This window comes from Miscanthus floridulus, chromosome 6 (assembly GCF_019320115.1).
Source record: "Miscanthus floridulus cultivar M001 chromosome 6, ASM1932011v1, whole genome shotgun sequence".
Lineage (NCBI taxonomy): Eukaryota > Viridiplantae > Streptophyta > Magnoliopsida > Poales > Poaceae > Miscanthus > Miscanthus floridulus.
In genome coordinates this window covers 111,385,472-111,404,586 of record NC_089585.1, presented here as the reverse complement: position 1 = coordinate 111,404,586, position 19,115 = coordinate 111,385,472, and the positions used below count along the sequence as shown (strand labels likewise).

Sequence of the window (19,115 nt, the reverse complement as noted above, 5' to 3'; positions counted from 1 at the left end):
TCAAGCTGAAGCACGCGCGAGCAGCCTGGAAAGGTGGGCGTTCCCGGCCGCACACCACCTCTCCGCTTCCTCCTTGATCAACATGGCCAGCCTTGGCGGCGAGGTTGCACCAGCCTGGAACGTCCTATGGTTCCGCTCCTTCCACAAGCTCCACCCAATCAGTAAAACGAAGGAGTCGAACCCCCTGCGAAAGAACTTCGGGACGAGCTTTCTGTTGCCAATCCACCACTCCATGGCCCGAGCTCCCCCGTAGCCATCCAGATTGATGTGTACTCTTGACAAGCAGATGAGCCACACTTCTCTACTAAAACAGCAACCCAAAATGATATGGTCCAGGGTCTCAGGCTCTTGATCGCAGAAAATGCAAAGGTTTGAATCTTGCAAACCATGGCGGAAGCGGCGATCCCCGGTCCAGCAGCGGTTGTGCATGGCTAGCCAGTAAAAGAAGCGAACTCTTGGCGGGGCAGGTGTTTTCCAGATGAACTTTGCACCAAAGACCGTGGAGGATCCAAAGAACATTGCTCCATAAGCTGAGGCAGAAGAGTACCTTTGGTCCGGCGAGGGCGTCCAACAGAACGTGTCTGGCTCCAGCGATAGCTGCACCTCCTCCAGGAGGTCGCAGATACGTGATATGTCTAGCAGCATCTGCATAGAAGCTGGCCCCCGGATGTGACGCACCCAGGCATTTCCGGGCAGGGCCTTCGCCACCGTTGCCCGTCGACGCCTCCTCCCAACTGCAGCAAACGCAGTAGGTGCCTCGCGCTCCAGGCTGCTACCATTGAGCCAACGATCCATCCAGAAGAGCGTGGATCGGCCGTTCCCCAAGCGGTGCAGCGTTGCGGCCTGAAAGAGCGCCAGCACAGCATGCTCCCCAGACGCCGGCGCTCGGCCGCTAAGTCTGTCCTTCCACACCCAGCGAACTCGGAGTGCAACCCCAGCCTTTCTCAAGTCAGTGACACCGAGCCCACCTAACACTTTGGGTCGGCACACCTTGAGCCAAGCCACCTTACATTTTCCTCCCGCCACAGTGTCTGTGCCAGCCCAAATAAAACCCCTCCGTAGCTTATCAATCATCTCAATTGCCCACGTTGAAAGGCACAAGGCGATGGAAGTGTGTACAGGTATGGCCGAAAGGGTGGATTTGACAAGTTCCGTGCGTCCAGCAACATTTAGAAGATTACCTTTCCAAGCTGGTATTCTTGCAGCCACTTTATCAATGAGAGCCTGCTCATCCGCTCTCTTGAGCCGGTGCACCGAAAGTGGCACTCCCAGGTAGCGACATGGGAACGATACTATCTTGCAAGCAAGAATGCGCTGCACTCTGTCCATATCTTCCTCAGAGCAGTGAATTGGTGTAGCCATACTTTTGTCGAGGTTGGAGAAGAGCCCAGAGGCAAGGCCGAAGATGGACAAGGCTCCTTTGATTGACAACAGATCACTCTCAGATGGGACTACAAAAATGACCAAGTCATCGGCATATAAACTGACTCTGGCCCCTGGAATTCCAGCTAGCGGTGTGAGGTAACCGTGTTCTTCGACCCAGGTCAGGAAGGAGTTGAGTACCTCCATGACCAAAACGAACAGCATCGGCGATAGAGGGTCTCCTTGCCGTAGCCCCCTAGCATGACACACCCTCAGGCCTGGCTTGCCGTTGAGGAGAATCCTTGTGCTTGCCGTAGACAGAAGCATAGTCATCCAGTTCCTCCATCTCAGCCCAAAGCCCATATGCTGTAGCACCTCCAGAAGGAAAACCCATGCAACCGAATCAAACGCTTTGGCCACATCCACCTTGAGCAAAACACAAGTCATCTTCAATTTGTGCAAGGATTTGCACGTGAGTTGAACATCCCTAACATTGTCATGTATGCTTCGGCCCTTGATGAACGCACTCTGATTATTCCTGACCAGATCTCCTAGAACAGTTGCCAATCTGTTGGCCAGGCACTTCGTTATGAGCTTTCCAAAACTGTGCATAAGACTAATGGGACGATAGTCACAAATCTCGGTGGAGTGGTCTTTCTTCTTGAGTAGCACCATGAAAGCCTCGTTAACAGCATGGAAGTTGCGGTGATCCAGCGACCAGAAAGCATGTAATGCGTTCATGATGTCCGGTTTGATCACCTCCCACGCAGATTTGTAGAAGAGACCAGTTAGCCCATCAGGTCCGGGGGCCTTGTCATTCGGCAGTTCCTTGACCACCCGTGTTACCTCTTCTTCAGTGAACATAACCTCCAAAGGCCGGGCATCCACAGACCGGACCCCCAAGGCGGCTAGGTCCAGCCTCCTGGACCGCACGAAATCTGTACCCAGCCAGACACCTCCTGCTGAAGCTTTTTCTCTGCAGGCTCCGAAGATGGAATTGGAGGGCGCCTAGACGGCGAAGGACATGTGATCGGCCGGAGTGAAAAGGCAAAGGTGGAGGCAGGCAGAGCCTTGCCGTGCATCATCGGTATGTGGTGGCCGGTTGTTTTTGGTGTATAAAGTGTGCGGGGGGCGCTGTCCTTTTTTGGTTTGATGAAGTGTGTTGGTTCAGGTCTCTTCTTGGTCGTGTCAAACAGCTGAAGTGGATCTTTTTGACTTTTGTGTAGGAAGCAGCTAAACATTTTGTGGTGGCCAAATGTTTGATGCAAGTACATGGGCAGCTCGTTCGTCTTTCTGCCCCTCTGCATCGCTCATCCAGCGAAGGGATTTGGATGCAGCTCGTACACGGCTGCACTTGCGAAACGAAGCACGAGTGCGCTCTCGCTACATGCTCATAGGTGCGGTACTGCTGTAGCATGAATGATGTGCATGTGGGTACAAACTAAGGGCGGTCATTAGTGACGAAACATGCCAAATTGGGTTGCTTCCGTGCTTGCGATTAACAGCCTCCTTTTGTTGATTTCGATCGGCAGAACTTCTCCGTCTTTTTTACATTCATTCAAAAGCGAAAAGTTTCGAGGACCTGCTCCGTCTAAGCCGGGCAAGCAAACGGAAGCGATGGCGATGTGCGTGCACATGATGCATCGTCGTCCCGGACGAAAAGAAAAGCTTGCATGCGAGGGTTTCCTATAGCTAATTTGCCGCTGGGCTCTGGCTGCTGTGCTTATTAGTTATTACCTTACGTACGTCTTTACCTAGACGGGAGCTACTAGCTGTCAGCCCCTTGTGACCTACCTACCGTCTACCGGTGAATCTATTTAGTGCGTGATTCCGGTGCCCCTGCTGTGCTGAGATATGCAGTGGTGCTCCTCCGGCCAAATCTTTCAGTAGCGTTTGCGCTTGCGTTCCGGCCGGACCGCGCCATGGAGGAGCGCTCTCTTGCTTTCGAGACTGAATCGGCAGGAGAAGAGTGCTTCAAGGCCAAGAAGGGCGGGTTCAGAGCCCTCCCCTTCATCTTCTGTGAGTTCCCATCCTCTTCTGAAACTGACTATTGGTCATCGTCCTCAATTTGCTCTCTTTTTTTGTCGTCATTTTGTTCTCTACTACAAGCTTTTGCTTGCCGGTTATGCGGAATCTTCAAGTAGTTCATCTCTTCTTAATTCTCATTGGCTTTTGTGATCGAAAAATTCTCACTCGCCTAGCTTGCCTTCGATTTTTATGGATAATTCTTTGTGTTTTGGATGCCGCCTAGCAAATGAGATGCTGGAGAAAGTAGCTGGATTCGGGCTCAACACCAACATGATCACGTACCTGACCGACAAGTACCACCTCAGCACCGTCACCTCCCAAACGATGCTGTTCGTGTGGGGCGCCATCTCCAACTTCGCGCCCATCCCTGGCGCCATCGTCGCCGACATGTACCTCGGCCGGTTCATGGCCGTCGGGCTAGGCTCCGTCGCGTGCCTGATTGTAAGTGCACCGAGATCAGAGAGGCTCACTGCCCGTCTGTCTTTTTCTCTCCGCTAGCTGCCAGAAGGTAATTAACTCCTTGGAACGATTGCTTCCGTTGCTGCATTCTGTTCACAGGGGATGGTCTTCCTATGGCTGACCGCCACGGTCCCTGGAGCGCGGCCGCCTGAGTGCAACAGCGGCGACCAGTGCACGCCGCCGGGGACGCGGCACCTCGCGTGGCTACTCGCCGGCTTCGCATTCCTGTCCCTCGGCGCCGGCGGCGTCCGGCCGTGCTCGATGGCGTTCGGAGCGGACCAGTTCTTGAGGCACCCCAAGCAGCGTCGGCTCAGGATCCTGCAGGCCTACTTCAACGCCTACTACGCGTCCATCGGCGTGGCGTTCACGGTCGCCGTCACGGCCATCGTCTACCTGCAGGACAACGTCAGCTGGAACGTCGGGTTCGCCGTCCCGATGGGCCTCATGCTGCTCTCCACGGTCAGCTTCTTCCTGGGATCGAGCCTTTACATCAAGGAGAAGGGCAAGAGGCAGATGTTCGCCGGGATAGGCTCCGCCGTCAGCGCGGCGATCAGGAACCGCAGGGCGCGGCTGCCGGACAAGACCGTCGATGGCGTGTACCATCACCTCAAGGACTGCAAGCTCGCTGTCCCCACGGACAAGCTGAGGTACGTCACTCTCTCACGTGTCACGTCACGTCCCAACATGCAGCAGGCAGAAGCAGCGTTTCAACTTTCAGGGATGCGTGGTCTGACGAACACGTTGGCGTTTGAGTTCAGGTTCTTGAACAAGGCGTGCTTGCTCCGTGGCACCAAGGAGGACGCGCTCTGCAACGGCTCGGACGCGGCGGCCTCCGAGCGGCACGGCCACGACGGAAAGAGGCCCTGCACGGTGGACCAGGTGGAGCAGCTCAAGTCGGCGATCCGCGTCCTGCCGATCTGGTCTTCCACCATCTTCCTCGCCCTGGCCTTGAACCAGAGCTTCGCCGTGAAGCAGGCCGATACTATGGACCGCAGCGTCGGCGCGGGCCGGTTCCGCGTTCCCAGCGGCTCCCTGGCTGTCTTCAACATGGCCACCATGTCGCTGTGGTCGGCCAGCTACGACAGGTGGGTCGAGCCGGCACTGCAGCGCTACACGGGCAACCAGCGCGGGCTCACCATGAAGCAGCGCATCGGTGGGGGCCTGCTCCTCGCCACCGCGTCGACGGCTGTCTCCGCGGTAGTGGAGGGCGTGCGGCGGCGGCGGGCGCTGCGCGAGGTCACCATCTCGGCGTTCTGGCTGGTGCCGCAGTTCGCGCTTGCAGGGCTCGCCGAGGCGTTCGGCATCATCGGGGAGATCGAGTTCTTCTACACCGAGCTGCCCAAGAGCATGGCCAGCTTCAGCATGGCGCTTCTGTACATGGCCTTCGGAGTGGGCAACCTGGCCGGCGCCCTCATCGTGAAGGTGGTCCAGGTGGCGAGCAGGCGAGGGGGGCGAACGGGCTGGCTCGTCGACAACTTGAACGTCGGGCACTACGACTACTACTACTGGCTGCTCACGGCCTACGGCGTGGCGAACTTCGTGTACTTCGCTTGGTGCTGCTGGGTGTATGGCGAGGAGGGGAAGAACGTGGAGTGGGAAGAGGACGACAACACGGAGCAGCCCTAGTCCTGTACTGAATACTGAAGCCCGAGTTGGGACTTGGGACGCTTGTGTTACTGTGAGAACCTTGTAGGGCTGAACAATGAACTTCTGAAAGTTGAATGTCCAATATGTGGTAGTATAAAACATCTAGTTAACTTTACTAGTAGCTTATTAGTTACCATTGTCTAGATTTGTCAGGGTCACCAGCAGTTTTAGACTTCCTACAAGTCGATGCATAACTTCATACTGCACAGTGACTCGAAACTTTTCTGATAAGGAAAGAAATGTGTGTGCAATGTAACTCACGCCGTTTCGAAATTTATTCTTCCATGCATGATAACGAAAGCACTTATTTGCTAGTCACAATAATGAGACCGACTTACTAAACTTCAAGCAGGAAATAAAATAAATATATCTATACGCATGACTAAGCTCCTAATAATTTCTTCAGCTCCTTCTTGTTAACCTGAAATAAGCAACGGTTAAGTCAATCACAAGCACAATACGAGGGTATTTTCAAGGAGATCATATCATCACCTTTCCCATGGCATTCCGAGGAAGAGAATCCCACAAGTATAGTTTTGTTGGAATCTGGCATCCACAGAAAAAAGAACCAATACCATTGGCAAATGATACCATAGAGTATTTAAACTCAGGAGTCTGGACTGGCATGAAGGCTAACAAGATCATACCTAGATAGCTATGTAAATGCAGGTCTATTAAGGTCATAAATGTCGTAAATGATTTATGAACATTTTTGTTACTAACTTACTATAATAGTTATTACTGACACTTTCTGTTACCAAATTGAAAATTTTATAATGCAGGCAACACTGCAACAGAAAGTACTTGGGCGAAAGCCAAACAATCAAAGGAAAAACATTTATGAAAGACCAACTGTAAAAGGCAGCTAGGGAAAAGGCGAAATAATGCAAATAGCAAACCTTGTATGGAGCAAGCTTATCTTTCGACCAACTTGTCAATGCTTCCAAGGTTAGCACTGGCTTTGAGTCCTGCTCGGCCGTTTTCTTTGCATCCTCCTTAGGCACAATTATTGCACATATAACCTCCCCATAGGCTTCATCAGGCAAGCCAAGGACAGCGCATTCCAGTACAGCATCATGCTGAAGACAAAAACAGACGGGATTAGGTAACATGAGTAGGAAAGGGAGTTATTTGACTGTTGTGCAAAGCCTTCAGTAAACCTTTCAGCCTAATATATCTACCTGTTAGTCTAAATTTGAGGACAACGTGAGCTGATTTTGTAGGTGCATTGACTCTGTTAATATCATGTACTGACTACAGTTCAAAAGTAGTTTCCAGTGTATCCAAATTTACCTCTAACAGTACTGCCTCAATTTCTAAAGCTGACAACTTGTAACCGCCAAATTTCATAATGTCTGCATTTGTGCCTGCACAAGGTAGTGCAAATGAGGCTACAAGCAATCCAAAGCTCTGACCCCAGGCAGAGGGTGTGTTTGAATGAGAGCATGGGATTTTTGCCTGGCCCAGGCAAGGTCATGCGTCTGATTTGCTATGCCTGTGGCCAGGATGCTTTGCCTGGCAGGCGGCTGCCAGCCAGGTCGTCATCCAAACACACCCTTAACACCATGAGGTAATGAAAACAGCAACTAGAAAGACGCAAGTGTGCGTGTGCATAAAGTGTTACTTACGTCCCAAAATTATGAAGTATCCTTCCTCATCTACAGTTACTGTATCACCTGTCTTGAAGAATCCGCCATCAATGAAGGATTCTGCTGTGACCTGCAAACAGAAATTCACCATTTTCAATGATGAAATAATGTATATTAACTTCTCAGCAGGCGTCCTTTACTGGTTCCTATATGACTGAAATACTTTGTAAATTTGACATTGGAGTAGTACAGCTTAGCAGAAATGTCAATGCCAGCAATCTTAAAAATACAAAGTATTAAAAAACAATACATGGTATTGCATCAAAATGAAAAGATGTATGGTTTACAGCTGTAGTTAGTAAGGAGTAGGACCTTCCTAAAGGAAATGGAATGTTCCCTCCAAAACTGTACAACATGATCATCAATTGGCAAAAGCAGAAACAGCAGAATCATACCTCTGGTCTTTTCCAATACTCCTTGAAAAGGGATGGACTTCTAATGCAGAGCTCACCAACTCCAGTTGTAGTTTCAGTCCCATCCTCCATAATAATCTTGGCCTGAGTCAGAAAGATGCTTTAAAGCTATGAAGCAATGCAGAATACACAGAACAACTAATGCTTTGATGATACTTCTAACTCCCATGAATTGTTCATCATACCTCAACGCGTGGAAGGGGTTTACCAACTGTACCTTCTTTTCGGATACCATGCAATGGATTAGACAGCGCCATGACAAACTGTAACCAATATTAAGTCTATCAGAAGTCATGTAGTTAATTAGTGTATTGACTAGATGGGGAAGAGTTAATATTTTTTTACCTCAGTCATACCATAGCGTTCCAAAAGACGGTGGCCTGTCACTTCCTCCCACCTCTTCATAAGTGGGGATGGAAGAGCTGATGATCCACACATCTGCAGTGATTCAATGAGTATTAATGATAAAATCTTTATAATTCATGCATCAGTTCCATGATAGAGCTGAAAAAGGTCTACAGGAAAACTCACTAAGAATACAGCTGTAAGAGTCAAACACAAACCAGGAAATTACACTTCGATACACAGCAAGTGAAAAATGAAGAATATATAAAGGAAAGAAGTATATCTTAGCTCTCCCTCGCACACACTCGGTGTCAGAGAGATAATTAAGACACATTGAGGACCTCTTGGTCATTGAACGGAGTGTAGCATAAATCCCGAGGTCCCTAATTAGGTAGTTATGCAGTTGATTGAACAAGCATAGCCACAATGCCTGTTGGACTTCACAGATCCAATAGCAGAATCCAAGGGTCCATGCCCATGGATATTTCCTTAAACCATGTATCATAAATTTGAATACTTTCAAGTACTTTTGTACATAGCATGTAGCTGTGAGGATTTCAGGAACGAAGGGAGCTAGAGAAAGACTTAAACACTGCTTCCAATGAACATGAAGAACTTACCATTAACCTCAGATGCTTTGCAGCATAAGAAGAGGCCGACTGTTGATCAGGATCCATACTATCATACCCTTGCAGCAGACGTGTATACATGGTTGGAACCTGCCATAAAAGAAGTATCAAATTACCTTAACGTATCAAACAATATGAAGACAGATAGTAGTTTGGAATAATCTGAAGATAGACTGTTATGCTATGACAGCGAATCATACTCCAGTAAATACTGTAATGGCCTCTTTATTTTTACTACCATCGTTGGGATATGATTCTCGCCATCTCTGCCATATCCCGCTTACACTGAATTTTGGTATAAACTCAACCTGCGATCACAAAAAATATACGTTACCATGGAAGAAACTTTGTAGATGTGCTGCTGAAACAAGCTTCATTGTTCACATCTCCTAAATCAAAAATGCAAATGGATCTATTATGTCCGCAAAAGAGAACTCCAAAACTCCAATAGCTATAGAAGACCAGTTCACCTAAACTAAGCCACAATTGGCATGTTTGGGACTGCGTTGGCGGCAAAGACAAGCAAAGAATCGTGTCAAATGCCCCGCGATGCAGACGATTCTCTCGACTGCACATGGCACCAGGACTGCGACAATCGACTGCATACGGCACCGGGACCACGAAAATGAACTAGCTCCTGCGTTCCCGTGCCGCGGGTCGGCGGCTGTGGTACACCGTGCGGTCTGCAACTGTGGTCCCAAACACACCCAATATCTTTTGACCAAACAGCATTTTTCTCCTAAATTGAGCATTTAGAGATAAATAGGGACAGAAATTACCACTGATCCTGAATAAAGGGGTGCAAATAGAGCATTGAAAAGGCCATGCACATGTACACTTGAAAGTTAAGGACTTCAACAATAATGACAAACAAATGGATCCCCCCGAACATAATCATAATAAGGGACGCTATCACTGTTCAAAATAAAAAATGCAATGTGGTCCTAGTTCTACTCCTAGCTACCATCCTATTACATAGTTTTCAATTTTGTTTTCTAATTGAAGGGACTGGTGCAAGTATTTGGTGCTTCAAACCAGAAGGAGTATGACAACTAAACAAGTGAAAGAAGAGTAAAGAACTAATGGTACCAAACATTTTCCTAAGAGAGAAGACAAGATATCATGTAGTACAACTGCACTTAAAACCACTGTATGCCCAGTATGTCAAGAATCAGGATCCATGTGGAGCTGGCCCATGCATCCATAGCAAGCAGCTTACACTTCCTTCCTCCACTTCAAGTAGAAACATTTCATGGAAGTGCTATGTTGGGAATGTATGGGTTTATGTACTGTACTGTTCTAACCTATCTCAACTTTTCATGCAGGACTACTGCCAAAACATTGATATACTTAGACACCTACTAATCTGTGTTGCTGAACATTGAATACTGCAATCACAATAAGGTGTGGAAAAAAAAAACAATACGAAATATCAGCATATGAATAGTGCTAAAAACTTAAATAGCAACAGCATTCATTGTGGATATGATGCAGCGGGAGACAGTGCAGAAATTGGTCTTCACTTCGATATCCCCACGCTTCTGATAGAATTTGAACCTGCCAAATCAGTGAGGATAAATGTTACGTATATTACATCATCTATCATGCCATCTAAAACGATCATATAGGAAATAAAAAAACAAGTCACACAAACCATGGAAATGTGGCAAAAATAGAGAAATAGAATCAACAATATAAAAAAAAATATTGCCTTCTTGCTTCTGTACATTGTTCAACAGTTTATAGAACCATTTATATATCTATTTAAAGATGAAAACGCACCTGAGAAAGTATGCCCTTGTGGGTGTGAACTACTCCTTTTGGTTTACCAGTTGTGCCACTTGTGTAAAGGATAAGAGCAGGGTCATCACCTGTATAATCAAACTCCAGAAAATAGAGGTTAGTAGGAGCAAGCAAAAAAAAAATATTTGGAATTATTAGTGAGTAAGTTCTCAGGGTTGTATGGAAGTAACAGTAGAGACATAAAAGGAGAGTATAGAAATAATAGTTCAAACACAAAGGGGGACTATAGAAACAGCAAGAAATATCAGCCACTAAGTTCAAGTTGCAGTGGAGAGAGAGAGAGAGAGAGAGAGAGAGAGAGAGAGAGAGAGAGGTGAGCAATTCACCTTTGATTTTCTTTGAACTGTTGATCTGAGTTATTAAAGTAGAGACTGATGAAGTCGCCTCATTGCTTGAAGGTTCTTGGGGATTTATCTTTGAAGGTATACTAGTGACAGGTGGAAGAAGAGAACAATAAGCAGAACACTTGATAGAAAGGTTCTCCATGACTTCATGATGCTCCTTGGTGCTTAAAACCATAGAAATATCCTATAAGTCGCAGAAATTAGAAACTAAAAGAACAAATTGACTTGGATTTCGATGCTTTATAAAGTTCATAGATTGTAGTTCACAATAGAACATGGTGCAGCACTTGCAAAAGAATATAAAACATTATGATCACATGCACAATGCAAAAAAAAAAAGAAGACAAAAGTTTAAAATCTTTTGTAATTAAGTTCTTTTTTTTGGTGAAGTGCACATAACATCATTTTTTTTTTTTTTGCACAAAACCCTGCAGCAAGTCTTTTGTATCTTTCTTTATTTGTTTTTTGTCCTTTTTTTGTGAACCTTTTCAAGTGCAAAGGTGTGCAAACCCAATTAGGTACAGAAATCTGCTTCAGCCACAAAAATGTGTTCATTTGTATACGAAGTCTGTACATATGTGTAAGCTAGAAGCTGTCCAATCATCCCGTGTGCCCAATTTAAGAGTTAATAATAAACATTGCTATCTACATCTGCATAGTGATTTGCTTTTTTTGTAACATTATACTTACAAGAAAAGATCAAAATAGAATCATAGCATGGCAGCAGAAAATGGGCGCATTTCATTTATATAATGATATGTTGCAATATGAAATGTTGCTGTAAGCTTGGAACAAACCGAGTCATTCATGACATGAAGAAGCTCAGCTTCTGGATAGCTAAGGGCAAGGGGTACTGCAACTCCACCAGAAAGCCAGGTTCCAAAGACCCCAGCAACAAATTCAGGAGAGGGTTTAGCCACAATGCCAACACGAGCTCCAAGAAGGAATCCTGTACCATTTATTCCTTTGGAAGAAGAATCTTGTATTCCATTGCGTGTCATCTAAAAGAACAGAAAAGGTGAGGTTTTGCTTGTGTATTATTAATAGGCATTAAACAGATTAACAGAACAAGTACAGTTTATGTTTAACAGAGCTCTGTAAGGTAGACTTAATGCATTAAACTATTTGGTCGTAACAAAATTGACTAAGGAAGCAAACTCCTGTAGATTTGGTCAACAAAGTTCCTTGCAGTTAACTTATGCATTAAACTACTAAGCCAAAACAAAATGTCTGGGGAAGCGGGATCCAGTTTGTCATGTGGGGCCACGCCTATACAAGGAAACGGCGCGCCCGGGATGGTCGCAGAGCCACTGAGGATCTGGGCGCGGTCGCCATGCAGGTAGGCACGCCAGCTGAAGATATGGGCGTGATCTCCAGACATGCAGATCAGGAAGAAATGGCAAGTGGCTAGATGGAAATAATAGCCGATCAAGACCTTAGATTTAGGAGCAATTAGCTCCAATTTGTAGTGCCGAATGGCCTATATATGAGAATAATCAGGATGAATAATAATCAAGAAAGAATCATTACCTAATCTCTCTTCTTCCTCCTCTAAACCGACTGGAGCTGAGGGGCAAAACCTCGCCCAGCTACCACGGGTCGCGGCTACGAACTCCGTAGCCGGGGTCCTGCTAGTCTCGGACCTGATGTCCTTGACAACCTGGTATCACGATTCAGGCCTTCCTCGCCTCCGCCGATCATCCTCGCCTCCGCCGCCGCTCCGAGCTACGTCTGCCCCGCCCACCCCTCACCAATCTGCTGTCATGGGAGACCGGGAGGCCGCTCTACAGGCTACTCTGGACGCCCTGGCCGCCACCCTCAAGTCTCTGCAGGCATCAGTCGATGCCAACTCTTAGGCGATCCAACGCCTGAACGCTGCCCAACCGACGTCGTCTTCCTCTGGCAACAAGTCCGCCACAGGGGAGCACCACCAGGACCGGCCGCCACGGTTCCAGAAATTGGATTTTCCGCGGTATGACGGCAAATCCGATCCACTCATCTTCATTAACCGCTGCGAATCCTACTTCCACCAGTAGCGCATCATGGAGGAGGAGAAGGTTTGGATGGCCTCCTACAATTTGGAGGAAGGTGCCCAGATGTGGTACATCCAGATACAGCAGGACGAGGGAATTCCGTCGTGGCGCCGTTTCAAGGACCTGCTGCACTTGCGCTTCGGACCTCCTCTGCGCTCAAACCCGCTCGGCGAATTGGCGGCGTGCAAGCGTACGGGCACCGTCGCGGAGTACCAGGATCGCTTCCAAGCGCTCCTCCCTCGCGCGGGCCGCCTGGACGAGGAACAACGGGTCCAGCTCTTCACCGCAGGCCTCCAACCGCCGCTCAGCTTCGACGTCGAGGTGCATAATCCGCAGTCCCTCGCCAGAGCTATGAGCCTGGCGCGCAAGCTCGAACTGCAGGAGCAGTACGTGGCGCCTCCACCTCGCGCGGCGCCCGGAGGCCTCTTACCAGCGCCCGCACCGCGTCTTGCTCTGCCGGCGCCGCCCATGACCAACTCGACCGCCCCGGCCACAGTCACCGTGGAGGGCTGGCCGGTCAAGCGCCTCACCCAGGCCGAGCAGGAGGAACGCCGTCGCTTGGCCCTCTGCTACAATTGCGACAAGAAGTTCGGCCGGGGCCACTGCAAGCGCCTTTTCTTGCTGGAGGGCGTTGTGGAGGACGACAAGGACGTTGAAGAAGGCAACACCGAGACGAGTCCCCACTTCTCGCTCCACGCCATCGCCGGCGTCCACTTCAGCGACACGATGCAAATCCAGGTCGCGCTGGGCGACACGTCCCTCATCGCGCTCCTCGACTCCGGATCGACCCACAATTTCATCTCCGAGGCAGCCGCACAGCGCATAGGACTTCCTCTGCAGCACCGGCCTCACCTGACGGCCACGGTGGCCAACGGCGAGCGCGTCTCCTGCCTAGGCGTCATCCGCCAGGCCACGCTCACCATCAGCGGCGACACCTTTGTCGCAGACCTGTTCGTCATGCCTCTCGCCGGCTACGACGTGGTCCTCGGCACGCAATGGCTCGCATCGCTGGGGCCGATCCTCTAGGATTTCCGTGCCCGGACGATGACATTCAAGCGGAACGCGCGTGACGTCTGCTGGCACGGGATGGCAGGCCCTGCCACACCCGGCCTCCGTGCAACTACTGCCAGCGCCACCCTGCTGGACGAGCTCCTCGACTCCTTCTCCGATGTCTTCGCCGAGCCCCACGGGCTGCCTCCTCCTCGCAGCCGAGACCACAGCATCATCCTCCTGCCAGGATCGCAGCCTGTGGCCGTCCGCCCCTACCGGTACCCGGCGACGCACAAGGACGAGCTGGAGCGGCAATGCGCCACCATGCTGGACCAGGGGCTCATACGCCGGAGCTCTTCGGCCTTCTCTTCCCCAGTCCTCCTCGTCAAGAAGGCCGACGGGTCGTGGCGTTTCTGCGTCGATTACCGCGCCTTGAACGCGATCACCGTCAAGGATGCTTTTCCCATCCCAGTGGTTGAGTTGCTGGACGAACTCCACGGCGCAAAGTTCTTCACCAAGCTGGACCTTCGCTCGGGCTACCACCAGGTCCGCATGTGCCCCACCGACATCGCCAAGACGGCGTTCCGCACACACGACGGGCTGTACGAGTTTCTGGTGATGCCGTTCGGGCTGTGCAACACTCCGGCCACATTCCAAGCGCTGATGACCGACGTCCTACGCCCTTTCCTTCGCCGGTTTGTGCTCGTGTTTTTTTATGACATCCTCGTCTACAGCTCATCTTGGGCGGATCATCTCCGGCGCCTCCGTGCCGTCCTCACCGTGCTGCAGCAGCACCGGCTCTTCGTCAAGCGTTCTAAGTGCACTTTTGGGGTCGCCTCCATCTCCTACCTGGGGCACGTCATCACCGAGGCCGGTGTCGCCATGGATCCTGCCAAGGTGTAGGCGGTCCATGACTGGCCCCAGCCTCGCTCGGCGCGTGCAGTACGGGGCTTCCTTGGCTTGGCGGGGTACTACCGCAAGTTCGTCCACGACTACGACACCATTGCTGCTCCCCTCACGGCGCTGTTAAAGAAGGAAGGGTTCCGCTGGACCCCCGACGCCACCGCGGCATTCCAGGCCCTCAAAGCCGCGGTCACCTCGGCTCCGGTTCTGTCCTTGCCGGACTTCGACAAGCCGTTCGTCGTCGAGTGCGATGCATCGACCCATGGGTTCGGGGCAGTGCTCATCCAGGAGAAACACCCGATCGCCTACTTCAGCCGGCCCGGCCCGTCGCGACACTGTTCCCTCGCCGCCTACGAACGGGAACTGATCGGCCTCGTCCATGCCATCCGTCATTGGCGTCCGTATCTCTGGGGATGCCGCTCCCTGGTGCGCACGGACCACTGCAGCCTCAAATTTCTCCTCGACCAGCGCCTCGCGACGATCCCACAGCATCATTGGGTCGGCAAGCTCCTCGGGTTCGACTTCACCGTTGAGTACAAGCCCGGCGCTACGAACACGGTGGCCGACGCCCTCTCGCGCCGCGACACTGAAGAGGGTGCTGTCCTCGCCATCTCTGCGCCTCGGTTCGACTACATCGAGCGCCTCCGCCAGGCTCAGGACACCAATCCGGCCCTCGTCGCCATCAGGGACGAGATCACTGCAGGCACCCGGGTGGCGCCGTGGTCCCTCATCGACGACATGGTGGCCTATGATTCTCGCCTCTACGTTCCGCCGGCGTCACCACTACTGCCGGAAATCATGGCCGTCGTGCACGAGGACGGCCACGAGGGTGTGCAGCGCACCGTGCACCGCCTCCGCCGCGACTTCCACTTCCCCAAATGCGCCGCTTGGTCCAGGACTATGTCCGAGCTTGCTCCACCTGCCAGCGATACAAATCAGAACATCTTCATCCGGCTGGCCTGCTCATGCCGCTGCCGGTCCCGCAGACGGTCTGGACCGACATCGGTCTGGACTTCGTGGAGGCGCTGCCGCGCGTCGGGGGAAAATCTGTCATACTGACAGTGGTGGATCGTTTCAGCAAGTATTGCCATTTCATTCCCCTGGCTCATCCATATTCTGCAGAGTCCATGGCCCAGGATTTCTTCACCGACATTGTTCGACTCCATGGCATGCCTCAGTCGGTGGTGTCCGACCGCGATCCGGTGTTCACTTCCAAGTTCTGGAGGGAGCTGATGCGTCTCATGGGCGCCAAGCTGCACATGACAACGGCTTTTCATCCGCAATCGGATGGCCAGACGGAGGCAGCCAACCGCGTCATTGTCATGTACCTACGCTGCTTCACCGGCGACCGGCCCCGTCAGTGGCTTCGTTGGCTACCGTGGGCGGAATACATCTACAACACGGCCTATCAAACTTCGCTCCGCGACACGTCGTTCCGGGTGGTCCACGGCCGGGACCCGCCTACCATTCGGTCCTATGAGCCGGGCGAGACTCGTGTCGCTGCCGTCGCCAAGAGCATGGCAGACCGCGACGAGTTTCTGGAGGACGTCCACTACCGGCTTGAACAAGCCCAGGCGGTCCAGAAGCTGCACTACGACAAGCTGCACCGGCAAGTCTCCTACGCGGTGGGCGACTGGGTTCTACTTCGTCTACGCCATCGCCCGACCGCCTCACTGCCCCAGGCGACCACAGGAAAGCTGAAGCCTCGCTTCTTCGGGCCGTACCGCGTCACCGAGCTCATCAATGAGGTTGCCGTGCGCCTCGCCTTGCCTCCGCACACTAGGCTGCATGACGTCTTCCATATCGGCCTCCTCAAGAAGTTCATCGGTGATCCGCCGGCTACACCGCCACCTCTCCCGGTCATCCACAACGGCGCCGCTGTTCCGGGCACGAACGGGCAGTGCGCATCCGCCTGGCTCACGGCGTTCGACAGGTGCTCATCCAATGGAAGGGAGACACCGCGACCTCTGCAACCTGAGAAGATGTGGACTCCTTCCTCCACAAGTACCCTGCGTTCTAGCTCGAGGACGAGCTGCTAGTCGAGGGGGGAGATATGTCATGTGGGGCCACGCCTATACAAGGAAACGGCGCGCCCGGGATGGTCGCAGAGCCACTGAGGATCTGGGCGCGGTCGCCATGCAGGCAGGCATGCCAGCTGAAGATATGGGCGTGATCTCCAGGCATGCAGATCAGGAAGAAATGGCAAGTGGCTAGATGGAAATAATAGCCGATCAAGACCTTAGATTTAGGAGCAATTAGCTCCAATTTGTAGTGCCGAATGGCCTATATATGAGAATAATCAGGATGAATAATAATAAAAAAAGAATCATTACCTAATCTCTCTTCTTCCTCCTCTAAACCGACTGGAGCTGAGGGGCAAAACCTCGCCCAGCTACCACGGGTCGCGGCTACGAACTCCGTAGCCGGGGTCCTGCTAGTCTCGGACCTGACGTCCTTGACACAGTTGGTCACCGTATTCTCAGAAGTAAACTTGAGGGGAGGCAATTATCTTGGTAAACAGATTTGGAATTTAGAAGACAGATTTACAGAAAAGCTTGTGCAATTAAGACATTGATGAGGCCTCGTTGCAAACATGCAAGGTAAAGGACAGGACAAACTAATTGTTTGAATGAAAATATCTGATACAGCATCCTCTAATCAAGATCTTCCAGCCAGTTTTCAGAGCAATCCTGCGGAACACATACACCAGAAGTACCCTCCCAGTTTCCTATGTGCACCCACCAGGACTGCTTCAACGTAGTCATGAATTCTGAACTTACATGTTATTTGCATTAATGCATTTCGTAAGGATTCCCATGTTATGACTGAAAATTATATCATACTGCATCCAGACAAAGGAAAAGGGAAGCTAAGAAAACAATCATATGAGAACCTCGAAATGACACTGAATGGGAAATCTTAAATGAATATGCAGAGCATAAAAGGAGCTGTGGTACATTTTTGCTGCACAGAATGTTGTGGACATCAAAAGAGGCTGCAATGAGCTGGACAAGGCTGTAGCTCTTTTTGTCGGCTCGTATGACAGCACGGACACCATCTGCTGAGCCATGCTTAAGGACTTCTTGAACCACCTCCATGAATGTATGGGTATCCTGTCTGGCACTGTATGCTAAAGAACACAAGGAAATGGAAACGTTAGAGAGCAAAAACGAAATGATTGTGCGATAATTTAAGTATTTAGCTAGAAGCTTCAAACCACAGCATGCAAATTTGATGACTAACAAACCAAGTGCTGTGCACTGATAAAACAGTCAGCACGAATTCCTCTACGAAGTCAGTCAGATGGCCATTAACCTAGACCACTGCTTCTTAGAGAAACCCATGACCATGAAGCGCATGCTGAGCCATGCAAGAGCTGTGGTAACTAGAAAGCAGCACAGCAATTCAAAGACAGCTAACAACAGACGCAGGTCTATAAGAATCCTGCCCGAGCACCATGATCGCGTTACACCCTGAGACACAAAGAAGTTAGTTGCAAACCCACTACTCCACTAGGAGCATAGGACAACCCCCTTTGTATCCCCAGTGCTTCACTGGTCCACAATTTGGACCCCCAATTGGACCGTTTATGCATTATTAAGAAAAATCTGCTGATCAGTCTCGTTGATCCGCAGTCGCAACTACACCTACAACCTTCTAGCAAGGCATCCGCTGAGCGGCTGAGGCAAAACGGCGAACACCTTCCGTTCTACCAAACCATGACATGGAAAATTGAGTTTCGCGTCGCCAACTCCGGCCAGGAGTCGCCGAAATTTGCCAGCTCAAGTGGACGTCCTTGTGGCAAAACGACGAACATCTGGCGCTGAACCGAAAACGAAACAAACAAAAAGACAGAGCGAGGAAGTGGAGTAGCCGACCTGGAGAGGAGGAGGAAGAAGAGGTGGAGTGGCGTCGGAGGCGAGAGAGGGCGATGGTATAAGAGGAGGATGAGCAGGCGCGTAGCAGGTGGGGAGAAGACGCGTGGGCCGCGCGGCGATTGAATGGCGTCATCAAGCGCGTCACCGCCCCGCGCCCCCACGCCTGCGTTCGCATTTACGGGCAGCGCCGGGTTTGTTGGTGTGCGGCGCCTCGCGGTTTCGTGGGTGGGTCTCTCACTCTCGCCGGTCGCTGTTCTCTCGGGCTCGTACGAGTGCCCCCGCCCATCGTCGAGTACTCGAGTATACTAGGTTGGTTGGCCGGAACAACGGAATGGCCGGACGGAGCGGGGGACGCCGGGTCCGGGTGGAGCCGCGTTGGTCGCTTGATGATGGTGGGTGATAGTCTGTTTCAAATCTACTCTTTATGTTTTCTCTCGTTTGTTCAAAGGTGTCCAGGTCATTCTTCACCGAATATCCTACTAACTTGCAATGCTTTCAAATAAGTTATCCATATCATCCTTTAATAATTACAACAAATATCAACATCATCTCTATTACTCTATTACGTGTAATACTTTTAAAGAAAAATTGACTTTATAGCACTGAAAGATCGTAAGAATAAAAATTTACCC

General features: G+C 50.8%; 3 protein-coding genes across 5 annotated transcripts; 1 reads left to right on the top strand and 2 right to left on the bottom strand.

Moving 5' to 3' along the window:
* On the bottom strand, positions 1–2,226 carry LOC136461016 (uncharacterized). The gene is made up of 3 exons (XM_066460501.1): positions 1,890–2,226; positions 1,633–1,737; positions 1–1,451 (listed from the first exon to the last, which is right to left on the bottom strand). The coding sequence occupies exons 1-3, from the start codon at positions 2,224–2,226 to the stop codon at positions 1–3; spliced, it is 1,893 nt and encodes a 630-aa protein (XP_066316598.1).
* Positions 2,227–2,315: 89 nt separating this feature from the next.
* LOC136456589 (protein NRT1/ PTR FAMILY 1.2-like) lies at positions 2,316–5,598 on the top strand. 2 transcript variants are annotated; one of them, XM_066456509.1, is made up of 4 exons: positions 2,316–3,381; positions 3,614–3,831; positions 3,949–4,496; positions 4,608–5,598. In XM_066456509.1, the coding sequence occupies exons 1-4, from the start codon at positions 3,285–3,287 to the stop codon at positions 5,473–5,475; spliced, it is 1,731 nt and encodes a 576-aa protein (XP_066312606.1). In that variant the 5' UTR covers positions 2,316–3,284; the 3' UTR covers positions 5,476–5,598. The 2 variants fall into 2 exon arrangements, with proteins under 2 accessions (XP_066312606.1, XP_066312605.1); XM_066456508.1 differs by having other exon boundaries at positions 3,949–5,598.
* A 140-nt stretch (positions 5,599–5,738) lies between these two features.
* On the bottom strand, positions 5,739–18,724 carry LOC136456588 (probable CoA ligase CCL8). Of its 2 annotated transcripts, XM_066456506.1 has the most exons (17): positions 18,484–18,704; positions 17,563–17,735; positions 11,477–11,680; positions 10,662–10,863; positions 10,315–10,403; positions 10,021–10,089; positions 9,312–9,365; positions 8,733–8,840; positions 8,524–8,622; positions 7,904–7,996; positions 7,744–7,821; positions 7,541–7,642; positions 7,125–7,215; positions 6,790–6,863; positions 6,396–6,575; positions 5,989–6,042; positions 5,739–5,917 (listed from the first exon to the last, which is right to left on the bottom strand). In XM_066456506.1, the coding sequence occupies exons 1-17, from the start codon at positions 18,656–18,658 to the stop codon at positions 5,879–5,881; spliced, it is 1,884 nt and encodes a 627-aa protein (XP_066312603.1). In that variant the 5' UTR covers positions 18,659–18,704; the 3' UTR covers positions 5,739–5,878. The 2 variants fall into 2 exon arrangements, with proteins under 2 accessions (XP_066312603.1, XP_066312604.1); XM_066456507.1 differs by lacking the exons at positions 5,739–5,917; positions 5,989–6,042; positions 6,790–6,863 and having other exon boundaries at positions 18,484–18,724.
* Positions 18,725–19,115: the final 391 nt, after the last annotated feature.